Genomic DNA, 27,059 nt, shown 5'->3' with positions numbered 1-27,059 from the left:
CCAGAGACCACCTTTCATTATTGAACTTCCAGTCAAAACTGCTATTAAGGACAAATTATTTATTTTTCAGCATCAGGAAAAAAGCTGGAAAATATATAACAGAAAATTACACCGAATCCTCAACAACTAAATGTAATTTAAGATTTGTCAGCATTTATTGTGTCCACTCTTTGCATTATCTTTTCAAAGAAATTTGCAGGGATATTTTTCCACAATTTTAAACTTTAATCAAGTATTTCCTAACACATTCAGTGATGTTGAGGTCTGGATTCTGGGGTGGACTGTCCGTTGTTCTGAGAACACCAGCAGTTTTTGTTTGAATTTGCAAATTTTCTTCTTTTTGTCTGTTTCTTTTCTCAGTAACAGCTTCTTAACAGCTACACATCCTTTCAGACTCATAGTGTTGCATTGTGTTCTCACAGTGGAAGGATGGATAGAAACACCTTTTCAGATCTGAAGCAAGAATGAAGCCTGATTTTTCTCCTCTCTCTAACATCTCTCAGTACTAAAAAGACTAATCCTAACCAATTAAGAACATATGTCCAGTCGTACTGTAGGGAGCTTGTAAACAACAATCAGTGTAAAGTAACTACATAAACTGCATAGTAACAAGTAGCTGATTGGATGTCAGTCTATTGTGCCTTTATACTTTATTATTTATTTACTTTTACCAGTGGTTAGATTCTCCTTCTGTTTCTTCTTTGTTTTTGAAATTATCAATCAAATCATTCGTTTTCATTGTTTAAAAAAATGATGGTATGTTTGGCGTGCACCTTGCTTTTGTCTGCCACAGAAAAGTAGAGATACTATCTGTAGTCATATTATCTGTGTTTATCTAACTCCTGTGGGCAGATTCTGCTAATGAGTGTTTCAGTGTATGGTTGCAACTGAGATATTAAAGTCTAAAGAAAATAGTGTAAAATGGCTCTATGAGGTCGTTGGAGAATACTTGATGTTCTTGTGGAGGCGGATTAAGGAGGACTCGCTGTGACCACTGTGGTTGTTAGCGGTGTAGCAGTACATCATGACAGTATGTTGCAATGCAAAAATGTGACAGTGCACATCATGGAGTTGGATATCAGTTAAATTCTATTAAGGATGTAACAATACGTGTATTTTAAGTTTCAATTTGATTTTCAATTCTGAGGTCCAGATTCAATTTTTATTTAATTTTATATGTTTAAAATGTTTCTTTCTGCCGAGCTCTAATTACATACTGCACAGATTGTTTGGCTCAAATATGTTCTCAACTCTAAGGGTGCATTTAGACAGCACCTTTTCAGACTCTCACAGCATGCACTGCTACATAAAAGAACTCCACTAGCCTGCGCCATGTGCATATTAAAATACATTTTTCAATTGAAAAACTGTCAACTTTTCTGCTGGGCACCCAAGAAAAGCAGTATGTCATCACAGTTGACCAATCAATACTGAGGATGCCTTTTCTCTAGTCCATCTAGTCATCCAACGTAGGGGAAAAGCTAGTTTTGGCTGTATTCAGTCCAAATTGTTGCTTTTTTCTGTTTTGTTATAGAAATACTATCAATGTTTTCTATTTGCTAATCTATATATCCGTTTCTAAATGTTTATCAATCGTTCGCTCAAATCAATGTTTCATATGTACTTACTTGTGCTAACTTGCCCAGACCCGGATCATCAAGTTATCAGCCCCTGAAAAATTTGGTGGGCCCCTACCTGGCTTTCTTTTTTGGGTTGTCAGTGAATATTTTATTATATCACAGCAGGTTAGGGGCTATGAAGTACCATGATGGCAGCGTACTAACTGCAGTGTTGGGCATGTTACCGCTAAAAGCATGTTTTTTTTTCCCGATCAAGACAGAACAATAGCGAGATTATCCACACATCAATGAGAGCACAGGTTAACATAAACCCAACAGCTAATGCAATGTTTCACTGTAAAGCATGCATCCGCTCTTCTCAAGCACAACATTTACCCCATAAAGGCGATATAAATTAAAATCAGTCAGCTGAAATGTACATAAAGACAGAAAAAAAATCAGCAAACTTAAAAAACCAAACCTTCAAGCATCTTAGGCAAAGTATACAAATTGTTATTTTTTTCTCTTTTATATCTTACCTCTGATAATGCAGATTGACATTTTGATGAATGACATTTTATATTTGGCTTTGGAAACAGGCATCATCTACCCTGTCGAGGAATCCGATCTCATTTTTACAGATTCTCAGCACATCTTTTGAATACCTGGAGCTTCATATTCAAGGTACATTCCTAGGAACACTAGCTTACTGCTGAAAACCTGAAAGCTTGTCTGAGGTAATGGTAACCCTTAGGATTTATTAGTGCCTTCAGAAAAAAGGCTGGTATATTCATAAGTTCTAAAATTATATCTACCTCTCATTACTAGCCAAAGTGATCAGGCTGACAGGGGCTAGCTTTGGCTCAGTGTACGTCAGTAGCTCTTATCTGTGAATCTGCACACACGTGATTTCCTCACACCACCATGCATCACACTTTCTCTCTGAGAATACTGATGAAACAGTTGTCTGCCGTTGCTTCCTGATGTTTGTTTTCTACACTGTACATTATGCATGTAATTCACAAACGTTCCTTTTATTGGAACTTAAAATTAAATTATTATTTTTTAATCAATAACAATTGTTTATTTTTCAGTTAACGGTTAATCATTTACACCCCTATTTATAAGTTCTGATAAAAAGTCATGAGAATATTGAATTTTGAACCCGAGTCGAATCAAATCATGAGCTGAGTGTATCGTTACACCTCTAGTGGTAGAATTGCTGGATAATACTTCCTGGCACAGCATAATGACAACTTCACTGCTCCCCGACATGCTTTTGGCACATACTCACTAACCTGTCTGCCTCTCTGTTTAAAACAAGCCAAAATCTGCCAGCTGTGTGTTTGTAGAACATGTATTCCATGCTTGGGCTGTCTTGTTATCATGGCTGAGGTGAGAGCTGACCCATTTCAGAGAGAAAGTGTAATGTGTACACAAAGTGAGAGACATTGTGAGGGGGAAATGAATGTTCACAGGAGAAAATGTGTTTATGCTCAAGCATATGTCAGTAATATCTCACTCTGTGGCTGTGTAGTCTGAAGGGAGACAGCAGAAGCAGCTGTACTAGTGTGTTGGAGGAAGAATGTGTGGGTGTTTGGAAAATGAAGTGTGTGACCAGTGTGTATGTGTGTGAAAAGCCATAAGTGAGGCCCATTAAAGGCATGAGCTTGAAGACCGCAGACAGCAGGGCAAACCTCAGTCCAGGAGGCGCTGTGTAAAGGGACTCCCTTGAACAGTCAGGTCAGTGTTGGGCCTGATTATTGTTCACCTCTGTGTCTGACCACATACTGGAAGGCCCACTGACCTTCATTTCAGTAATCTCACATCTAAGCCGTTCCAGTTGTGCTAGCTACATTAACGTTTAAACAGAACCATCAACAATAGCAAGGTACCCAGTGGAAATGTAGCATCCATCCATCCATCCATCCATCATCTAAACCGCTTATCCTTCTGGGTCGCGGTGGGGTGCTGGAGCCTGTATATAGCTTGCAAATAAATTAGTCTGGAGGTTAAATCAGTCATTTGACCAAAAATGAAATTTACTTTGTTTTGCTTTTAGAACATATGTAGCTAATCAGCCAAGACATAATTGGTGTCTGAAGTTGGCTTCTTTAGTTCTGCATTGGAGCTACGAAGCTAATGTGGTTAGCAAGTAATGGAAACTTATGCCAAAAGCAAACCTAAGTCACACACTTGGCTCAAACTAGGGGTGCGGGAAAAAATCGATTCTTAGATGCATCGCAATGCGGGCGCGTTCATTTATAACGTAATGTTGACGGAATGCGAAAGGCGGAACTGAAAGTGCGGAAGTGCAGCGCAGGACAATCTGTGGCGGCGCATAACAAGAACACCACTGGATGAGCGAGAAATCCGACCGGCTCCCTCTGCATTAAAGCCAGGTTAGATCAGGAGTCACAACACAAATGTTAAGAAGAGCCATTTTGACCTTTCAACAAAAATCATTCCATCTTGGGAGCCTCACCATTTAATGTCCAGTATGTCTCAGTATGTGATAATGTCCTAGTATATACTAAAAAATATAAACTAAAATGCAGATTTACTCCGCTCTGCTTTAAGCTTTGCCTCCAGCTGCTTTCCTCCCATCTCCGCCAGAAGACTTTTCCTCAGAAGTTGATCAGTTAAACGTCTCTCAACGTTTGACTGTTTTACGAGGCTGAAGTCGCTTCTTATTCTCCAGCTTCTTGTTCGAATTTACCCATTCCACCTTAAATTCTAACTGAGGCGCCGAATGTAAATGCGGCACCATTTAAGGTGGAACGTGAGAATTCGAAAGAGAAGCTGACTTCAGCTTCGCCACTTTTTAGTGTTTGTCAGTCTCTCGATGCAGATTTAACGTACCAGGAAACCAACTGCGCTGCTTATAAATGCGAATAACGCATCGCTGCTATGTGACCTGCAGTCTGCATGCCGGTTCTCAGTTGTTAAGAAACAGGGCTTTCGCGCTATGTTGCACACGTCCCGTCTCAAAGATACTTTACTGACACGGCGACATATTCTGTGTATATTCTGTGTATATTTTGTGCATATTTAATATATTTCAGTTGGTTTTTCTTGTATTTTTATTTTTATTTATTTACTTTCTGTAGAGTGATTAGCTGAGCCTCACCACAAGCATTTCAGTGCATAAATGTCCTGACATGTTGTGCAAGTGACAAATAAACTTGAAACTTGAGCTCACACAGTGAGAAAATATAAATGCTATATAGAAAAAAAGATGCATCGAGGTGCATCGATAATCGATAATCGTTGGCAGTCTGGCACACAGAAATATTATATATGCTGGTGTCCTTGGCCAAAAAAATGGCCTGAACCTTTGATTTATAGAAAATAATAATAATAATCACAATTTAAAGTGCAATCATAATATCTGTCAGAAAAATGTCAATAAGACATTTTCTCCAAATTGTTCAGCCCTACTGCTCTCTATAAAAATGGACAAAAGTACAGACAAAATTCAAGCCAAGATGGCTGCTACTACTGTTTTAGCTAAGCAGCACAGTTTTATTTATTGTTGATACCAATTTGTCATATACTTTCAGACACCACATAAGCAAGCCTTTATGAGGTTAATGCAGTTTGTACAATGCTAACCTGCTGGCTATAAGCTTCCAGTACTTGTGTGTTTCCATTGCTTCTTAGCTTTGTAGCTTGAGTGCAAAACTAAAGAAGCAACCTTTGGACAGGTAAAATGTCTTGGCTGACCGACTTCATAAGAGGTAAGGTGAAAATTGTGTGCATTTTTTGGGCTGAACCATTACTTTTAACTGTATGCTGGGGGTGGACTTCTCAAAGTTCTTTGGCAATTTAGCTTAGCAGCCATGTGTGACCGCTTTGCAGAGAGTGAGAGAGGCAGAGTTGCCCACTGAAATGACCTGAGAGCTGTGGGAACTGTGAAATTAATTAATAAGAGAAGTTAATGTTACGTTAGCAGCAGCACTAGTTATTTTAGGCTCTCAAAGGATGCTTAACTGCAGCTGAATTTCAAAACAAGTCAGTTCTGTGCATGTAAAATGTCTCAGTTCAAACCAGTCCATCCTTCCACTGTGAGAGGACAGCTCAACCCTATGGGTCTGAAAGGATGTGTGGCTGTCAAGAAGATGTTACTGAGAAAAGGAAACCAATTAAAAAAGGAAGAAAATTTGCTGTTGAACACTGAAAGCAGACAGAGATGTGGAGTAAGGTTTTATGGACAAATTTGTAATTGGAATTGCTTGGATCATGAGAAAATCCAACCAACTTCTAAGGCTAAACTTTGGAGGTGTAGAAAAATATCCCTGCAGATTTCAAGGTCTCTTGAAAAAAAAGAAAGTTGAAATAAAGGCAAAGTGGACACTATATACTGAAAAATGTTGATATATTTAGTTGTTAAGTCTTCTGTGTAAGTTTCTGTTAAAAATATTCTTTCTGTTTTTATTCCCTGATGCTGAACAATGAATAACTGGTTCTTAGTGGCTGTTTTGACTGGAAATTAGGTAAATAAAGAGTGCTGTCTGACTTTTGCACAGTACTGTATTTTTATTGGTGTTTAGGATACTTGTTCTCAGTGCATTTAGTTTGACACAGTGCTCTTCCAGGCTGCTTTCAGACCTGATATAAGCAGCAGAAAGTGATTAGAATATTGTTAGTGGCAGTGGAACCATCTAGGTTCAGTACGAAGATGCTTCATCAATAAATAAATAACACTGTCTGATGAAAAGCTTTCAAAAGATGCTTAACTGCAGCTGAATTTCAAAACAAGTCAGTTTTGTGCATGTAAAATGTCTCAGTTTAAACCTTGGTGGCTGTAACAAACCCGCCCACCCAGATCTCGAACAGTTCCACCCATAAATCTCTGAAAATTTTGACAACAGCAGCTCAGATGTCCTGCCTTGTTGACACTTGGAGAGCAACACAGGCCACCCTGCCTGAGCTAATCTGAGAAAGAACACAATGGTACTGTGGAAAAAAGCAAAGGCTTTTCAGAGAGGAGTCCCTGAGGCCACACGTTTGGTGAGCAGGATGCTGCAGCAGCTCAAATAAGAGGACAAGACCTCGATCAGACGTCAGGCTGGAGAGCTTTTGAGTAGAGGACAAGAGCTGCTAAAGGGTGGAGAGAGTGATTGGGGAAGGAGAAAGATGAAGGGAAAGAGAGCTGAGTAGTTTTTTTTTTTTTTTAACTCTTAGTTCACCTGTGCTTTTCTTTATTGGGCCATGGGATAGATGGGAAGATGGGAAGAGAGAGAGGGGTAGAGGGGCTAACACAGCATAATTAGCCTGAGCTGCTTGGTTACCTTCCAAACAAAGCAGAGGATCCACTGAGTGGGTAGGGAGGCGGGGAGAGAGAGAGCAAGAGAGAGAGAGAGAGAGAGAGCGAGAGAGAGTGTTTAGAGAGAGAGAGCAAGAGACAGACAGAGAGAGAGATGAAGAGAGAATGATTGCACACTTCCACACGCACTTGAAGCCCAGTCTCCCTAGGAGACGCAGGATAACAGAATGACAGTGCAACTGCAATGCTAGTACAGTTATATATGTAGAGAGAGAGAGAGAGAGAGAGAGAGAGGGAGAGGCATAGGGAGAGAGTTTGAGAAAGCAAGGTGGAAGTGATTTGGCAGTTGGAGGAGGAGACAGCACAGTGGGGAAAAGTGAAAAATAGAAGAATACAGAAGAAAGTGAACCTGAGAGAGAGAGGGAAAGAGTGGGAGTCGCAGCGGAGATGTGTGCGGGGACGAAGAAGATCTGTCAGAAGAGTTGAGCTGTGTAGCTCCCACACACATACAGGCAGTACAGGGACGGACGGGAGGATGAAGAAACATTCCGCTAGAGTGGCTCCTCTTAGCTCTTACAGCACACAGGTCCTCACCTGCCCCATCTCCGAAGGTAAACAGTCTTATGTACGTATGTATGGCTTTGTTCTGAAGAGAGAGAGAGAGAGAGAGAGAGGGAGGGAGGTACAGAGAGAGTGAGAGTTGAATCCTTCATCAAAGACAGTGTGATATATAATATTCGTCGTGCACGTGTTTTCGCATGTGTTTGTGCATGTGTCTTTTTCCTTAAGGAGATGTGTGCATAGGAAATGTGAGCACGGCCAGTGTGTGTGTTTATTCAGATCTGTTTGTTATTTTGTGCAGTATTTTATTGGAGCAGTGGACAGATACAGTACTATGCAGTCACACACAGTCAAACACCCTTCAGACCGGTTACGAAGAAGAAGTTATTCATTTTTCAGGAGGTTAGATAATCCACTTGCATAAGGAAAGGCAAAGTCAAAGGAAAATAAGTGAAAAAAGGAGATTCCAAAACTGGAGTTCAAAAAAATCTTAAAAGATGAAGAGAAAATGAAACTTGCCAACTGTGCTAGACCTGGTAGACCACCAAAACTGTTACCATCAGATAAACAGTAGTTAATGCTTTCATATTCACAAGAAAATCAAGCTCCATTCGTGCTTCAGATCTGGAAAAATCCACAGGTGTTTCTGTCCATCCTTTCACTGTGAGAGGACAGCTCAACACTATGGGTCTGAAAGGATGTGTAGCTGTCAAGAAGATGTTACTGAGAAAAGGAAACCAATTAAAAAAGGAAGAAATATTGCTGTTGAACACTGAAAGCAGACATCAGAGATAAGGTTTTATGGACAAATTTGTAATTGGAATTGCTTGGATCATGAGAAAATCCAACCAACTTCTAAGGCTAAACTTTGGAGGTGTAGAAAAATATCCCTGCAGATTTCAAGGTCTCTTGAAAAAAAAGAAAGTTGAAATAAAGGCAAAGTGGACACTATATACTGAAAAACGTTGATATATTTAGTCGTTAAGTCTTCTGTGTAAGTTTCTGTTAAAAATTGTTTCTGTTTTTATTCCCTGATGCTGAACAATGAATAACTAGTTCTTAATGGCTGTTTTGACTGGAAATTAGGTAAATAAAGAGTGCTGTCTGATTCTCTGTACTGTAGTTTTAGTGGTATTTAGGATACTCGTTCTCAGTGCATTTAGTTTAACGTAGTGCTCTTCCAAGCTGCTTTCAGACCTGATATAAGCAGCAGAAAGTGATCAGGATATGTTCACTGGCAGTGGAACCATCCAGACTTCAGTACGAAGATGCTTCATCAATAAATAAATAACACTGTCTGATGAAAAGCATAAGTGAAAGCATCTTTGGCTCCTGTGACTAAACAAGTGCTTCCTGTATTTTATCCTTGTGTTACTTGTGCTGCGAGCAGATATGAGTGACATTTTCAAGACTTACTAGCATACCTGTTTGTGTCTTCATACACATAATTAGGATAAAGCCACTTAATAACTGACTCGGGTGGTGTTAATGTAGAACAGTAAATATGCTAGGAAGCTGGGTGGTCTCTGGGGACTAATTTTGAGAAAACTGATAATTAGTAAAATAATTACAGGGATTAATTAAGTAGATCAATTTATAGTAGGTTTAACAATCAACTAATGAAGATGACCATATAGTTGTAAATTTTTGTTTTTACAGAAGTGTTGAAGCCAGAAGTGTGGAAGCTTGTCTGTATTAACCACATACTAATTCTGAAAATGTTTGAGAAGAGAGAGAGCTACAGTGATTCACTCTAACATTTTACACTTATAAAGCTCATTTATAATTCAAGGCAATTTGGTTTTAAAGGAGCAGAAAATTTAGGCAATTTACATGTGTTGTTGCTCTGCAGAAGTGTATTCAAGAGCTAATTTGGCTTCTAATGTCCATATGTTCATATTGGTGCTTGTAGGGCTGCACAGTATATTATTTGTTATTGCGATAATGGCTTTTTCAGTACAGATACTGGAGAAGTGTGCTGCAAAAGGGCATTATTCTGGTCATGATGATCTTTTCCCATGTCATATTATTATATACCCCAAAGCATGTATAGTATTGGAAAGCGAAACACCATTGCAATATACACCGATCAGGCATAACTTTATGATCACCTCCTTGCTTATATGCTCACTGTCCATTTTATCAGCTCCACTTACTATATAGGTGCACTTTGTAGTTCTACAATTACAGACTGTAGTCCATCTGTTTCTCTGCATACATTGTTAGCCCCCTTTTACCCTGTACTTCAGTGGTCAGGACTCCCATGGACCCTCACAGAGCAGGTACTATTTGGGTGGTGGATCATTCTCAGCACTGCAGTAACACTGATGTGTTGGTGGTGTGTTAGTGTGTGTTGCACTGGTCTGAGTGGATCAGACACAGCAGTGCCTCTGAAGTTTTTAAACACTGTGTCCATTCACTGTCCACTCTATTAGACACTCCTACCTTGTCAGTCCTCCTTGTAGATGTAAAGTCAGAGATGATAGCTCATCTGTTGCTGCACAGTTTTTGTTGGTCATCCTCTAGTCCTTCATCAGTGGTCACAGGATGCTGCCCACAGGACGCTGTTGGCTGGATATTTTTGGTTGGTGGACTATTCTCAGTCCTGCAGCGACACTGAGGTGTTTGAAAACTCCAGCAGCACTGCTGAGTCTGATCCACTCGTACCAGCACAACACATACTAACACACCACCACCACATCAGTGTTACTGCAGTGCTGAGAATGATCCACCACCCAAATAGTACCTGCTCTGTGAGGGTCCATGGGGGTCCTGACCACTGAAGAACAGGGTAAAAGGGGGCTAACAAAGTATGCAGAGAAACAGATGGACTACAGTCTGTAATTGTAGAACTACAAAGTGCATCTATATAGTAAGTGGAGCTGAAAAAATGGACAATGAGCGTAGAAACAAGGTCATAATGTTATGCCTGATCGGTGTATAGCAATATAATCACAATACTAGCATTTTGTTTGTATCATATAGACGTAGTCCTTTCAGTAGTGTTAATTTTTCTTTGTGACATGTTTGACAGCCTTTTTGATGTGGGTGGTGGACATAAATAAGGTTATTCATGAATAGCTTATACGTTGTGAACTGCTTTAAGCACCAAGTCAGTGTTGAGTGTATTCAGTCATTTCCTCACAACTGCTAGAAGTTTATCACAAAGTAGGATGATAAGCTTTGCAACTGCAGTTACACTGCAGTGATTACAGGAGTTTTAGAGATTCGGGGGGAGATCTGTCTGAATCCACAGTGTCTTGGATTCTCTGTCACAGCAAAGAATGATTTGAGTCAGAACTGGTTGAATGGATCATCCATCATCATCTGTGAAGGTATAAGTTACAATAATGGACCTGCATTAGAAGTCTTGTTAGCATTAAACAGTTATTTCAGAATGTGAAAGCCATGTTGTTCCTGCTGTGTGGTCTATGCTGCAAATAGGTACATTTCTGCCGGTTACTCTGCTCTGTTGTAATATTTCAGAAAGGTTATATAAAGGAGGCTTGTGTGGGTGCACATGCAATCCCTTCTCAGTGTGAAATATGTCAAAAATGTCACATGTACTTTGTGGGAAATTCCACCATTATATCTAGTAGCTCAGTTGCAGCTGTATTACAAATCATGTTGGGAATTCCTCCTAAAGGTCCTGAAAAGTGAGGTTGTGTAAAATGAGGAAATGGGAAAAATTATTTGCATGCTTTTAAAATGGAGTCGAATATTTTATTTTAGGGCCTTCATCCGTTTACCATAGTCATAGAATAAAACAAAAAACAGAATGTAGTGATGTACAAATCTTTTAAACCCTATATGTAATTGAAAATAGTACAAAGATAACATATCAAATGTTGAAACTGAGAATTTTCATTGTTTTAAAAAAAAGTTTCAAAAAAGTTGGGACGGGGCATTGAAATTTCAGAAGTCAAGATGATATCAGTACATGATATCATAAAAAGATTCAGAGAATCTGGAAAAATCTCTGTGTGCCAGGGACAAGGCCAAAAACCAGTATTGGCTGGCCGTGATCTTCGGGCCCTCAGGCAGCACTGCATTACAAACAGATACGATTCTTTAGTTGAAATCACTGCATGGGCTCAGGAGCACTTCCAAACACCACAGTCTGTGAACACAGTTTGTCGCTACATCCAAAAATGCAAGTTAAAACTCTGACATGCAAAGAAGAAACCATATATAAACAGGATACACAACTTGGTACCCAAGTTATTTTTCCCTGTATAGGCAGCAACTCAACACTCTGGGCTGACAGAAACACATTTGTTCAAAATGTACTTCCTTCATACTTGGTGCATTAGACTTTGATTTGTAAAAGTTTACTAGAGATGAGTGTCAGTTACTTGCAAAGTATGAACTGAATTACTACAATACCACTGAGTATCGAATAACGCCATTCAGTACTCTGTAAACCTGCATAAGTTAGCCAAGCTCAAAATAATTAATCAGTCTCCTTGATATTTTTAAGCTTATGAATATAAAAGTTAAAAGAACTTACAGGTTTAGGATTACATTTACAACATTTGGCAGCCGCTCTCATCCAGAGCCCAGGCACCTTATGCTATAGCAATAAGAGTCCTTAGACAAGACTCCTAACACTACTACCTTCACCTGCCTCTGTAAAATAATGATCAAATTGTAAGTTACTCTGGATTAGAGCATCTGCCAAAAGTGTTGTGTAAATGTAACCCTAAACCTATAAGTTCTACAAATGTCTAACTTTTGAATTTATAAGCTTAAAAATATCTGTGAAAATGATTAATTGTATTAATACATAATCAATTAGTTATTAAGTCAACACAAATAAACCCTTAAAAGTTATTACAACTCAAAAAGACATGAGTGTTGACATGAATACTTTATTGCAATGGATAGTTCAAGTACTCTATGACAAACAGTTTGCTTCAAAATGTCCAGAATCACCCATTTCAGAGGATTCCATTGGTTTAGTGTGCTTGGCCACAACCAGTTTTTTACCACAAAACAGTAGACGGACCTAAACTAGGACATAAACCACCATCATGGTAAATATAACACACCTGTAAATACTTGCTAAACTAACCTTTGACACGTTATAACACAAAATTAATATATTTGAAAATAACTGATAAAAATAAGCTATAATAACAGAAACCAACAAAATGGCATAGACTGCTGGGAAGCTCTGCATTCTGTACTAAATCAAAACTCTACTATTCAAAAGTTACTTAAACTTAAAAAGGAAGAAAATGTTGACCTCATTTGAACACAGTTTTGATGTGTTTGTTTAAGGTATGTTTTAAGTTTTCTTCACTCCATTCAGTTAATGAATTTCACCTATGGGGTTCACAATGTATGAAATTCAATACATAAAAGTAGTCAGTCTTGTTGGCATCCGCGAGCCAATAAGCATGCTTGTTCCAAAATCTAGATTAGTGATTGGCTGTTTAAATTACATTCCATATACATGTTACTAACATCGGTGCTTCTTGATTAGTCTGCACTATAAATATACTTACTTCCAGTGCCTCACACTCAAAACAGGTATCAGGAAAAAGCTTTGTTTAGGAATTGGTTCCAAAGTCAACGTAGCGGTATTGGTATTAATAATCACGATGTGAGATTACGCTTTTATCACACAAAGATTTTCTCTGTTACAGTTTTATCAGAATACATACATAAAACGGGATCTAAAATGCCTTTGTTAAGTCATATATAAATCTAAAGAGGAGACACAGCCTCCCACCCCCTGCCAAAAGTTTAATATTTTAAACTGAGTTGAAAGTCACATGGTCTGGCCATCACAGCACTGTTTCACTGCATGAGCAAGGTCAGCCTCTGCCTTATGCTGTAGGACTCAAGGACATGAATCCTCTTGCATTCTGAATAGTGAAGAGAGAAAGCATGTCAGTACCGCTCAGTGCTAGCAACTGTTTTCTTTACAGTCATAGCATACAAGATTCCACTTGATGTGCTGAGAGCGACTTGCTTTAGAATAGAGATAATCCAGTCCAGTTACATTAGTCATGATTGGCATCTGCATACAGTGCATATAAATGAACAATGATGTCTATATTTTGAGAGATCAGATAGTAAAGACTGCAAAAAACTAAGACTGACCTGACACTGACCTTACAAAAGTTTTACAAGCTCCCAGTCTTTGCTTCAATTAGTAGAGAGTGAAAAGCCACCAACATTGTGTGTGTGCTCATCTATGCGTGTGTGCATGCTGACCAAGCGCACTGCAAGTTAGCGGTGATGGGCTAGCGCATGTCATCTTTTATTCCTGGCCTGGTGTAAATTGATCACTCTGTGTCTACTGCATAACGGATCTTGGCTCTCTGATACTAGCACTCTTCCCCTCTGTTAAATCTCTCGTCACCTCTGAAGTCCTGCTGCCACAGTTTTTACTTTATTCTTTGGGGACAGATATTGCAGAACCCAAAGGCTACATACCTAAACCCTGACATTTTCAAAAGCAAAGTCCACTGAGGTTAAGTGGAAAAGGGGTTTGATATGAGCTAAAGCTGGTTTTCTTATGTTCTCACTCTCCACAGCGGTTTTCATTTAAAAAAAATGCATTTGCGATGCTATTCAGCAATAATACAATGTCTCAGAAGAATTCAAACAATATTTCTTGGCATTGGCTTTTTTCAAAAGACAACTAATCGATTCAATTCACTGTCACAAGCAAAAACAAGAAGTGCACATTTACTCAGCTTTTAGTTTTACTTGGAATATTTCAGTCTGTCAGCTGTCTGTCAGTATGGCCATTTGTTAGGTCCATTTGAGTTACACCCAGGAGACTTAGGCCTTGTTTTGGTCTTTCTGTTGGGTCAGCTTTGATCACAGACTCTCAGCATTTTGGACATGATGCCCCAGTAGTGTGAATGCAGGAGAACAAAGGAAGTTATGACTGGCAGGAAATGGACTGATTAAGCTGACAATTATGTCTCCATTAAATGGAGCACAGGTAGCTGTGGTGTCAGATTTCTGTGCATGTCTGACTATGTGTGTCATGTCGATATGGCGGCTAGGCTTCTCTATGACCCTCTGGAGCTATTTTTGACATAAGCCTGACTCTGCGCTGTTTTTTTTTAATGATAGCTGCCATTAGTGCTTTACCTGCAAGTAACTGACACTACGAGCTACTGATCAATACATCCTTCAGGGACACAAGCAGAAGATCAGAAACAGATCTTGACTAGTGGAAATGCTCATTAGAGTGCCTGATTTGGTACAATGAAAAGTATTAATATCAAGAGGCACAGTATGTCAATAACTAACACAAGATGCAAAATGAAAAAATAAACATGAAAAATAAAAGTGAGGTGCAAATTAAAATGTATGGAATCACCATTAGAAACTTTGAAATCAAGCTAGAAAGAAATTTTAGGTGTGTAGAATAATGAACAAAGCTGTAAATGAAGCTGAGAAATAAGTCATAACATCCTCTACAGGGAACAAACGTAAATATGATATTTTTATGTAAATATTACTTCACAATTTCTATTTATTTGTTGAGTTTAATGCATTGTCAAAACATTAGCACAGGCCACATTTCATAGGTATTTTCCCCAATATGTTAAATTCATCAAATAAACAGTAACTGTGTATGTACAGACACGTGTTCTCTGTAGAGGATGTGCTGCACTACTGAACAGTAATGTTGTTGCCAAACTAATAATCAGAGAGGGGGAGGTCAGTAATGAAGCTCTACTCATTTTTATTGCATAATCTGTTGTAGGAGATGAAGGCTCAGACTCTCATGCTGAGACTCCAGCCAGCGAGGCCAGCAGAGAGAGAAGCTCCTATCAGATGTGCGCCAGTGTAGTTCTGAAGGTGCTGGGCGGCTTGCTGGTGGTCCTGTGTGTGTCCTCATCCTGGGTAGGAACTACTCAGGTGGTCCAGCGCACCTTTAAGTCCTTCTCCTGTCCTTTCTTCATCTCCTGGTTCAGTACCAACTGGAACATCCTCTTCTTTCCTCTCTACTACTCCGGCCATGTGGCCATCACCAGGGAGAAGCAGACGCCCATTCAGAAATTCAGGTGAGTGCAGGAAGATTTGCATACAGCAGAGGAGCTTTCTAGACCTTTAGAGAGGGTCTCATGATTTCTAGGAGCTAATAAAAATGCTCTTAAGTCTGTGTTCATTTTATACAACTGTTATATTTCAACTCTTCAAGTATAGTACTAATAGTCTAATTTTATTTTAAGTTTTGGTTGGTAACAAAGGGGTTAAAACCTTGAAACAGAAAACAATCTAATCAAGACTGTTTTTTTCACATGGTATCAAAGTAGATACCAAGTGAGCTCTCGCATTGTTTAGGCCTTCAGAAGCTGGACTAAAGGCCTTTTGCGTCTGATAAACCACCAGCATAATTAAGAAGTGACTGTGGGAAACAGTCACTCTAAGCCTTCTAGACGTCCTACACTCATTAACTTATTAGTTCACTCACTATTAGCTACGTAGCGTTTGTTATACAGTGAACTTGTTGGAAAATGACCATGGATTGACAAGAGAAATTGATCATTTGGACAGTTGTACAGTGGTTGACATATTACATAGTACACCATTGTTATAACAGAGAATTAGAAATCCCATAGGAGCACTAGCATAAATTAACATCATAGTAGAATTGTTCTTTTCTCTTTTTTTTGACCAAGTTTTGACATTTGTGGCCCTAACTGAAGGCCTGGCTGTAATGGTAACAGTTCGCCTGTGGCATACAGCAGAGGAGCCAAATTTTGCTATGCAGCAATTTAATGTAATTCGACCAAATTTGCGAACAAAAACAAACCATAACAGCTGATTTGGAGAGCACCTATATGAAATTCTTGTGACTGCTGATAATTTACATGCTGTTGTGGCCGATACAAATACTAATAACTTTGTATTTAAAACATGTAAACAAGTTCATACGGTAATCCATGTGAAGTATGGTGAACATTAGACGGATTAAAATTTTAAAGATTAATCACTAATTAATTCTATATAGCTAAATGAAACATGATTAAAACATTCACAGCAACCCAGAATCAGTAATAGGTGAATGTCACATTAGAAGCATTGCAGAAAAAAATCTTATTGATATAGCAGTGGCATTCTGGCTTGGAAATGGAATCTCCTGAGTGTGGTTATCTACTAGACTACTCATTTCAGTGAGTTTGAGACAGAAATGCCCATTAATATGTCTTTTTCAGTGTCTACAGCAGCGCATCAAGTTATCCATTGTAATTATAAGCTATAATTCTATCATTGGACTGATAATGATAATTAAATTTTCACATTTATTGGCAAATAATATAACAGGTGCCGATATATCCTACACCCTTAGTGGATATTGTAAAAACTGAGGAAACCGAACTTTGTCTCCCCTGTGTTTCTCTGGGTAGGGAGTGCAGTCGACTGTTTGGGGAAGAAGGGATGACTCTGAAGCTGTTTCTGAAGAGGACAGCACCTTTCTCCATTTTATGGACGTTGACTAACTATCTGTACCTGCTGGCATTGAGGAAACTCACAGCCACAGATGTTTCAGCACTCTACTGCTGCCACAAGGCTTTTGTCTTCCTCCTGTCCTGGATCGTCCTCAAAGATCGCTTCATGGGTGTGCGGGTCTGTATCTTTAATGTAGCTAATGCATCTCTAACCTATAATAATTAATGGCTAATTAAACAGATGAGCCCGATTGTAAGTGCTATTATTGTGAAATGGAAATGTCTAGGAGCAACAACAGCTCAGCCACAAGTGGTAGGCTGCTGAATGCTTAAGTGTATAGCACATAAAACTCGCCTGTTCTCTGTTGCATTACTCACTACAGACTTCCAGACCACCTCTAGAACCAACATCAGCACTAGAGCTGTGTTGGGAGCTTCGTGAAATAGGTTTCTGGGGCCCAGCAGCTGCACACAAGCTTAAGATCACTATGCGCGATGCCAAGCATCAAATGAGTGATGTAAAGCACATCACCACTAGAGTTTGGAGCAGTGGAAACGTGATCTCTGAAATGATGAATCACACTATCACTATCTTGCAGTCTGATGGACAAATCTGGGTTTGGCGGATGCCAGGAGAACACAACCTACCAGAATACATAGTGCCAACAGTAAAGTTTGGTGGAAGAGAGATAATGGTCTGGGACTAATTTTCAGGGTTTGGGCTCAGCCCCTTAGTTCCAGTGAAGGGAAATGTTAATGCTACAGCATCTCAAGACATTTTAAATCCTAATGTGCTTCCAACTGTGTGGCAGCAGTTTGGGGAAGGCCCTTTCCGATTTCAGCATCACTGTGCCCCTGTGCACAAAGTGAGGTCCATTAACGACATGGATTGATGAGTTTGGTGTGGAGGAACTCCAGTGGCCTGCATAGAGCCAAGGCCTCAACCCCAGTGAACGCCTTTGAGATGAATTGGAACGTTGAATGGGCACAAAATTCCACAAACACTCCAAAAAGCTGTCCCAGCAGAGTTTGGGTTATTATAGCTATAAATGGGGGCCGACTCCATATTAATGGCCATTGTTTTGCAATAGGATGTCCAACAAGCTCCTATAGGTGCGACGATCAGGTGTCCACATACTTTTAGTGTAAGTAGGTCATTAGGGTTCTTGACTCTGTGAAATTTAACAATCATATTAAATTCTAAGTGGGGGCACTTTTGCAACAAGCCACTGTCTCTCCCTTAATCTACATTAGGCTTAGCATCTGCACTTAGACCAGTTTTTGTTAATCCTGCTCCTGGGGAACCACTGCTCCACACTGACTGAACTGTTCTCTGCCTCATCACACCTGATCCAGCACATGAAGTCCTTGATAATCAGTTGATGAACAGGATCAGGTGGGTCTGGTGGGAAGAATTGAAATAGAGGGTCCCCAGGAGTAGCATTTAGAAACGCTGCTTCATACTGAGCATAAATCAGCGTTTCTAAATGCTACTCCTGGGGAACTGCTGCTCTGCACTGATTGAACTGCTCTCTGCCTTAACTCACCTGATCCGATCCTGAAGACTGTGATAATCTGTTGATGAACAGGATCAGGTGGGTTCGGGTGGAAGAATTGAAATAGTAGGTCCCGAGTAGCATCTAAAAACACTGCTTCAAAGACTGAGCAGAATCTCTGTTAAGTATGTGTCTGTGTTTCTGAGGACTTTACATGTAGCATTGCTTATGTTTTAAATATACTATATACATGATAAATTTATGAAATTAAGGTGCTTTGATGTTGGCGCCTAGAATGAAATACAACTTTTTTTTCCATAATGAGTATTTCAGATTGCTACCCATACGTAACTATAGAGCACTTTCCTCATCTATGCCTGTTTTCATTCCTTAGATTGTAGCTGCCATTATGGCCATCACAGGCATCGTCATGATGGCCTATGCTGATGGTTTTCATGGAGACTCCATCATAGGTGTGGCTTTAGCAGTAGGCTCTGCCTCCACCTCTGCACTCTACAAGGTGAGTGTAGTTAGCCTCCCTGCACTTTTCACATGACTGTTTTGAAAAACATCTCCTTTTTTGTTTTCTCGTGTTACTGAAGTTTGGTTTTAGTCATATTCCTGTTGGCTGTTGTCTGAAAGTTCAGTTTTGCAGAAATTTAGATATTCAGTTTTACAGAAAGTTCAGTTTTGCAGACTTTAGATTCCTGTTACCTGTTGTCTAAAAGTTCAGTATTGTAGAAGTTAAATTTTAAGTTAGTTTCCTGTTACCTATTGCCTGAAAGTGACAACAGCATCTGTCCTTCCAGGTGCTGTTTAAGATGTTCCTGGGCAGTGCCAACCTAGGAGAGGTTGCCCACTTCTTCTCCACCATGGGCTTCTTCAACCTGATTTTCATCTCCTGCGTACCCCTCATCCTCTACTTTACTAAAGTGGAGCACTGGGGTTCCCTCTCCTCTCTGCCTTGGGGCTATTTATGCGGAGTGGCCGGCCTGTGGCTTGGTGAGTGCACTGTCCACATTCAGTATCCAAACACTGTGGCGAATCTATGCATATTAGCATCAACAAATAATTTGAGGCATAAAGCTTTAACACTGGCCCACATATTGTATTTCCTGCAGATACAACACTAGAGTAAACTTTCAGGATTGCTGACAAAGGCACTTAATGCTTAGTAAGAGAGAGATTTTGGGTTTTAATCATCAGATTACACTCTGAAGTAGCATTTCATCACCTCAGCTATCCTATATGCAATGTGTCAGCAGGCATAAACCCTGATAGTAAGAGATCCACTTTGTCTTTTAAAGCTAAAGCAGAGCACTAAAGGCAGTATCTATTAGATTAGGATATTATTTATATACTCTACCATTCAAAAGCTAAGAATGACTTGCCAAGTTAATCATTTGAAGAACTTATACAGTGTGGATTTAAATATTACAGATTACTCGCTGAGAGGTGATGTTAGAGGTTTATTAAATATTTCAAGAATTCTGTGAACAAGAAAGAAATAAAATGATAAATATACTGTAATGATATATTACCAGACATACTGATCAAGTTGTCTGCCTTGAGATTTGATCACCACTTTTGAAATATGATGAATGCTGCATATTAATTTTATTGTAGCTTAGTTCTTGATGTTATACAGCTTTATCAGTCATTCTAGCTCTATTCGTCATTCTGGACACTATGCAAATTTCTTACCTTTTATTTACAGTATCCTAGTGTCCCACTATAAGTTGAAACCTGTGAGGTGGCATATTAGAATACACTAGAGTATGGGAACAGTATACACTACAGTAGGGATTGTGGGCAGATGCCACTATCTGGGATTTTTCATGTACTTATCTGCTGATGCTTATGCATACATTTTTACAAAATGTGGAAATTGGGACTAAATGAATCTAGATTAGCATTATAAAAATGTATAACATTTATTTCTGTAGGGTTACAAACGCAGTAAAAAAATACAATGCAGATATTTTAGCACAGTAGCAGAGTGTCACCTAAAGAATCTACTGTTCCAGAGATTAATAAAGACGTTAGCAAATATTTGTTTGAAATATTGGTGAAATCTAAACATCTGTCCAATGATGATATTTATTTATTTTAAGCAAAAATTCTGCTGATACCAATATGATTTCAATACCATCAGTGCCACATGGTGTTGATTCCGCATCGCCCTAGGCTTAAGGTGGGATCGTAGCATTTGAGGCTGTCATCCTGGACAGGTATTTTCATTCAGCTGGAGAAGTTTGGTAAAGAGGTGAAGAGGTGCTAGGTGCTAATGCTTTGCCTTCTTTTGATTTACAGAACATCACAAGTACAGAGCAGCACAATCAAATTGGTTTTATTGATATTACTGAAAATCATTTCAAACTGTTTGTTTGACTGCAAAATTTTTGAACACTAGTATTTGATACAGCATTGGGTATAGTAAGATAATATAGAATTTTGAGTAATTTACACTTTTCTTTGTCTTTCTCTCTCTCTTTCTCTGCAATTTGACAGTGTTCAACATTCTGGTGAATGTAGGTGTGGTTCTCACCTACCCAATCCTCATATCTATTGGGACCTTACTCAGCGTTCCAGGCAATGCAGGTGTGTGAGCTTACTGGTTCTTGCACTGAAATACGGACTGAACTCTGTCATCACAACACATACCCATATCACTCAACACACATTACAATGTAGCTGTCAGTCACTTTTTATCCAAATTACCATTCATCTTTATCAGACGCTCACAGTATATTCTCTTGCTTCTCTCGCTCTTTCGCTCACACACACACTCCCACCCTCCTGAGCAAAATGTCTCAAGTGATCAGCATTTTTATGCTCCATTCCCCCCTAACCCCCTCTACTGCTAAAAGCATCAGTGCCATTACACAGCAAATTTGCCTTGCCCAGCGTGTCTTCCTCCTTAAGACATCCAGAAGAAACCCGATCATCTGCATGTATCCACACTTGCAGCAATACCTCTCTCTTAAAAGAGAAGATCACGTTGCCAAGGCGACACTAAATGCTGGATGAAGGTACTTGTCTTTAAAAGCAGTCTGCCAAGGTCAGTAGGTTAATTCAAGCTTGGCTTTTCAGACAGCTAGCACGAGTCCCTGAGTCACTTGTGTGTATGTGTGTGTTGGGGGGGGTGACGCAGCATTAAACTACTTACTGCTCAGGTGCATCACAGTGCTTTATGAGTGTGAAGTGGCACTCGTGACTTTTTATATTCTTCTGCTGCACCTTTACTGTTTGACTTTTCTTTGGCAGCAGGAGCCAGTGGAGCTGAAATTCATCTTTAAGGACCTAATTTACTGCAGTCATTAGCCGCTTGGGCAAAGAAGCTATCATGATCCCGGCACTACTCAAGTTACTAGAATTGCATGCGCTAATCATTTCAACAAATGCAAACCTGAACTGACCCATCCATGCTTAGCCCACAAATGCATTCTTTAGCAGCTGTTGCAAAGTTGGATAAGCTAATGAGACATTGCAGTGCAAAGGGATTATGTTTTTACTGTAATGCTAGTGTTATTGATTTCAAATCAAAGCTACATAATTATTGGCACCCTTGGTAAAGACGCATTTAGTACTTTGAGCAGCCTCCATTTGCCAACATAACAGCAATGAGTTTTCTCCTATAATGCTTGAATAGATTGTAAACAGTGCAGGAAATCTGAAGAAATGCCTCAATACAAAGTCTATCCAGGGTCCTAAGTTCTCTAAGACTCAGCTCACCTCACACTTTTTCAGTGGGGTTTAGGCCAGACTGGTATGCTTATGTCAAAGGTTTGAATCTGTGGTCATTGAACCATTTTTGCATGGATTTAGATAGTCTTTGGATCACTATCCTGTTGGAAGATCCAACCATGACCCACTTTCAGCTTTTTGGTGGAGGCAGCTTGATTTTTATTCAAAATCTCCTGGTACTTGATGCTATGTATCCTAACAATGTTCAACTTTGAAGGAAAATACACCCCCAAGATCACATCACAGATCTTCCACCATACTTAACAGTGGATGAGATTCTTTTCGTTATTACCATCCTTCTTTTTACACCAAACCCACCTTAAGTGTTAATTGTCAAAAAGCTATATATGCGCATCTGACTATAGAACTCCGTCCCAGTCAAAGTTCCAGTAGCATCTAGCAAACTCCGAGTTTAGATGAAAGAGAAGGCTTTCCTTTGGCAAGTGTTCCAAATAGTTTGTTGGCACGGAGGTGGCATCTAATTGTACTTTTGTAAACTTTGTGAACCCAAAATGCTACAGTCTTCTGCAAATCTCCAACCGTGTTTTCTCTGCCTCTTCTCCAACCATCCTCCTCACTCTTCATGGTGGCAAAATACACTTGCATCCTCTTTCAGGCAGGTTCACTACAGCTCCAGTTGTTTTAAACCTCTAAATTATTGGTCCAATAGTGGATATGGAAATTTTTATAGTCTTTGCTTGATTTGTGAAGGTCATCACACTTGTGTTTCATTTCATTTGTGTATTCTGTAATCTTCCTCATGTTGATAAAAGACTACAGGAATGTGGCCTCTGTGTCACCCCAGTGGAATAAGAAGTCATGGATGACCACTTAAGAGTATATGATCAGGTGGACTTGTGAGTGAAATATTAATGGGAACACGGTCCAGTTTGCCAATAATTGTGACACATGTAATTTTGTTAAAGTAAATTTACTTTAATTAAATGTTAGATTTTTCTCCTATTTTCAGTGTGAGATTGAGCTAATTTACCACAAAGACATCCTTTTATGACTTTTTTTATCCATCTTTCCCAAGAGTGCCAGTAATTATGGAGCTGAATTTCACTTCATTCTGTATGCATTTGAAAGGTCATACTTTTAGGACAGACTGAATGTATTTTTTGTGTAATTGAGCTAAAATAAGCATACTGGCAAATTTGTTGCCATTTTCAACCTGCCTAGGTCCAGCTTGGTAGAATGCCATTTTAAACTGGAAAGCCAATTTATTTAACAAACCTCCAACCTAAATGAATTAGGTTGATTGGGATTTTTGCCAACATTATGTAAAGCTTGTCCAATCTTGTAATAGTTGCTAAGTTATTATTTAACATATTTGTTTATTTGCAGGGCATGGATGGTCAGTTGATATCCTCAAATTCTATGTCTTAGCTTTCATCAGCACCTTTGTAGCAAATTGTGAAGAGGCCCTAAGAACTGAATTCAGCTAGAAGTTACTAAATAACTAAAAAGTTGCTCTTCATCAAGGTCAGTGGTTAGACCTAGTCATGGCAGACAGCCTCGGAAAAAGAGAGACTTTAATTACTGAGATTCCTTTGCTGTAGTCTGACAAATTTCTGCAGGCAATTAAAGGGACTTATGTATTTATGCTCTGAACTAATGCAGAGTGGAAGGCAATTGATGTTACCACAGCCTTCCTAAGTATGGGTTTATTTATTTATTATTTATATTAATTACACCCAGATGGCAGAGAGTCCTAGCACATTTATGGAAACATTGCTGTTGTCTCAGAAGCAGGCTAGTTATTTCCTAATCTATGTTTACAAAGATTCCTCTGTGATTTTTCACATACCATTTTTCTCTCTTTGTTCTTCTGCTTTTTTGTTGTTTGTGTTCTTCTTGCTCTTCTTCTACTTCTCCTCAGCTATTGATGTGCTGAAACATGAGGTAATTTTTAGTGTGGTGCGTCTGGCTGCTACCTGCATCATCTGCGTGGGCTTCCTGCTCTTGCTGCTGCCTGAAGAGTGGGATACGGTCACTTTACGCTTCCTGGCCGCCCTTGCTGACAAGAAGTCTGAAGAGCATGGAGAGGAACTCACAGAGTCCAGCATCCACACGCGCAGCCGAAGCAGGGCCAATGGAGCCGTGTCCATCCCCATGGCATGACCTTCAACCTCCACACCATCTCTGACCTGGAGATGACACACTAGAGCTGAAGAAGCGCCATGAAAGCCGTGTCTGGGTCATGGCTACTTTTAGGATGTTCCGGAGGTGTTTGGTGGATGAGTGAAGAATCGTGGAGAAATTCAGTGGATATTAAACAGAGCTGTGGGATCGCTGACTCGCTGTAACAACAGCCACAACACCAACTGTGAGAAAATCGGTGCGAAATAGAGATCCATGCTGTTACTTCTCTGACATTTAAGTGAAACAACACTGGGGCATTTTTCAGGCTGGACTGAGAAAAAAAATCTCCCTTTCATAACAGAAAGATTTTTATTTGCAGTATTTATTTTTCAGCTGATATTTCATATTTGCAATTTCTGTGGGGAGAAAGACTTTCATGATTAATACAAGCAAATAGCCTTTCCTTTTGCACGCCCCTAATCCTCACCCTGCCCTTCATGTTGCCTGTTGAACCCTAAAGCCCCCACATGGACTGTATTCTGTGAATATAGACTCAATCAGGGCCAATTTGGCTCACTGTAAAATGAATGCATTCAGAGATAACTATAATACAGAGATAATTAAATTGTATCTAAAGGTATTACACTGTATATATGGAGGGGAAGTATATTATGCCATATATGAATAAGGCTCTTTTCTTTTTACAATGAAAGGAAAAATAAAGACCTGCTTCAGAATCTTCTGGTCATGATTCTATTGTTGGGAAATGGTAAAACGACCCCTAAATGGTATAAGCCAATGAAGACATTTAGGCTCTCACCATCCTCAGTGGATTCAGCAGAACGGTCTGTCGCTTCCTTTGCTCTCACATTAGACAGTTACGGGCATTTGGAAATGGGTGGCAGCCAAAAGCACAAAATGCAGTGAACCACAGCAGCATCGCAAAGGCAGTGTATCTTTTTCCATTCTAATACATACAGTTCCATTGTTTTGCAACTCAATACTATCAGCAAAAAATCCATTAAAAAATTGCCCTCTTCCTGCAAACACTTAGGATTTAGCTCATTACCTGATGTACATTTTTACAGAATTATTTTTGTAATGTTAAATTCCTGTATTTTACACAAAGAATGACTTCTAAATAACAGCACATTTCCTGTGATGTTCTAGTGATGGTAAAATGTTATGATGCTTCATCGGCACATTAATGTAGTTATTGCTTTTGACTGTTACATACAATACTGTGCAAAAGTCAGAGACCACTGTTCATCTGTTCATTTATTAAATTTTTGTTCAAAGCAGCCATTAAGTATAAGTTATTAATTTTTCAGTGTCAAGAAAAAAGCAAAAAAAAAGAGAAAAAAAAAGAAAAATCTAAGAAAAAAATATGATATATATATATATATATATCTTATATTTAAGAGAAGATTACACAGAAGCCTCAACAGCAAAATATAATGTAATATAAAATATAATATAATATAAAACTGTTCTACATCTCAGAAGTTGGTTATATTTTCTGCTTCTGTTTTGGTGGCCTACCCGGTCTTACACAGTTGGTGGGAGTTCCGTTTTCGCTGTATCTTTCCCCTTCTGTATGCAAGTGGATTATCTTATGTATAATCTCTTCAGAAATATCTCCTGAAAAATGAATAACTGGTACTTAATGGCTGAAAATTAAATAATTGAAGGATGGTCTCTGACTTTGGCACAGTACTGCAAACACAGAGGTTTCACATTTTCTGCATACACACACGTTTTCTGCATACACACTGAGAGACTGCTGAGACTGTTACTCATGTCATGCCTCTGCTACACAGGAAAAAGCTCACATCCTAGCTCTGACTGCAGTGTTTGTCACTAGTGCATTGTCTTACTGATATATGCCCTCTAATGAGAAATTTGCCTAGTGGATGTATTCCTCTTTCCTAGACTGTTGTGGATGCCCCATTAAATCAAATGAGGCAGAGAAAAGGGGTTTAGCAGAGGAAGGGGGGAAGAGTGTACACAGTCCTGAAGAACTGTTTAAATCCACATTAGGGTCTCATTATGACAAATAGCACAGCCTTCCTGGCAAATGGAGATAGCAGACTATGAGCCCACCCAATGCAAAGAGCAATGACTTAGGAACATTTGTAAAGCCACACAGGTGTGTAATATGCCAGTACACTGCATGTATCCCAAGAAAGGCAGAACAAATATTTCTTGAAACTATGAAGCTGAGGGAGTTCCAGGTATGCCTGAAGTTAACAAAGGGTAGCTAATTTTAAACCCAGAATTAGGAGTTGTAAAGAACTTGTCCTAGGAAAGCCAGAGTGTACTAAAATTACAGCATTGTTATTGTAATTCTGGCCTCTGTACCAAGAGATGGCACAATACCACTTTTCTTTTCGGATGACAAAACCAATATTGAAACCTTGTGAGCTGACTCCAGTACTGATCCAGTTTTTTTTATTTCTTTAAAAAGCACTAAGCTTTAAAATGTTTTTAATTGAAGCATCTAAAAGTAGGCCATCATGCTTAATTATTCAAACACTCTACTACCCTACATGATGTGAGCGTATAGTATTTCAGGCTAGGTCTACTACAGGATTGGATTGGAATCATTCTTTTTTTCTGATAGCCGATCCAGCATTTTCTATAGTGGTAAAAACTCTTTAAAAACGCTGCTCCACTTGATGCATTGTATAAGCACAACATGCATGCCATTATCATATTAGTGTCACTGCTGTCATAAGACATAGATCATATCTGGTCAGTGGTAGGGGGTCTTATGGTAATCCCTTTTCATTAATAGCAGAGTGCAGAGTGGCTGACAAATTGTGGATAGCAACAGATGGGCTACAGACGCTAAGTGTGTGTGAGTATTCAGACACTATATATTAAACAATATATATGTGTAGGTTACATGAGA

The 27,059-nt window shown here is 39.2% G+C and overlaps 1 protein-coding gene across 1 annotated transcript in view; it reads left to right on the top strand.

Annotated features, from left to right (window-relative positions):
• Positions 1 to 24,741, top strand: part of slc35f4 (solute carrier family 35 member F4) — a 36,351-nt gene extending 11,610 nt beyond the window's left edge. The window contains exons 2-7 of the mRNA XM_036593916.1: positions 15,128 to 15,428; positions 16,776 to 16,995; positions 18,708 to 18,833; positions 19,123 to 19,315; positions 20,825 to 20,914; positions 23,943 to 24,741. Coding sequence (XP_036449809.1) covers positions 15,128 to 15,428; positions 16,776 to 16,995; positions 18,708 to 18,833; positions 19,123 to 19,315; positions 20,825 to 20,914; positions 23,943 to 24,184 — 1,172 coding nt within the window. The 3' untranslated portion in view covers positions 24,185 to 24,741. The remainder of the gene's footprint in view (positions 1 to 15,127; positions 15,429 to 16,775; positions 16,996 to 18,707; positions 18,834 to 19,122; positions 19,316 to 20,824; positions 20,915 to 23,942) is intronic.
• Positions 24,742 to 27,059: the final 2,318 nt, after the last annotated feature.

The sequence above is a fragment of the Colossoma macropomum genome, unplaced genomic scaffold, assembly GCF_904425465.1.
Source record: "Colossoma macropomum unplaced genomic scaffold, Colossoma_macropomum, whole genome shotgun sequence".
Classification (NCBI taxonomy): domain Eukaryota; kingdom Metazoa; phylum Chordata; class Actinopteri; order Characiformes; family Serrasalmidae; genus Colossoma; species Colossoma macropomum.
This window is presented reverse-complemented; position numbering and strand designations above follow the sequence as displayed.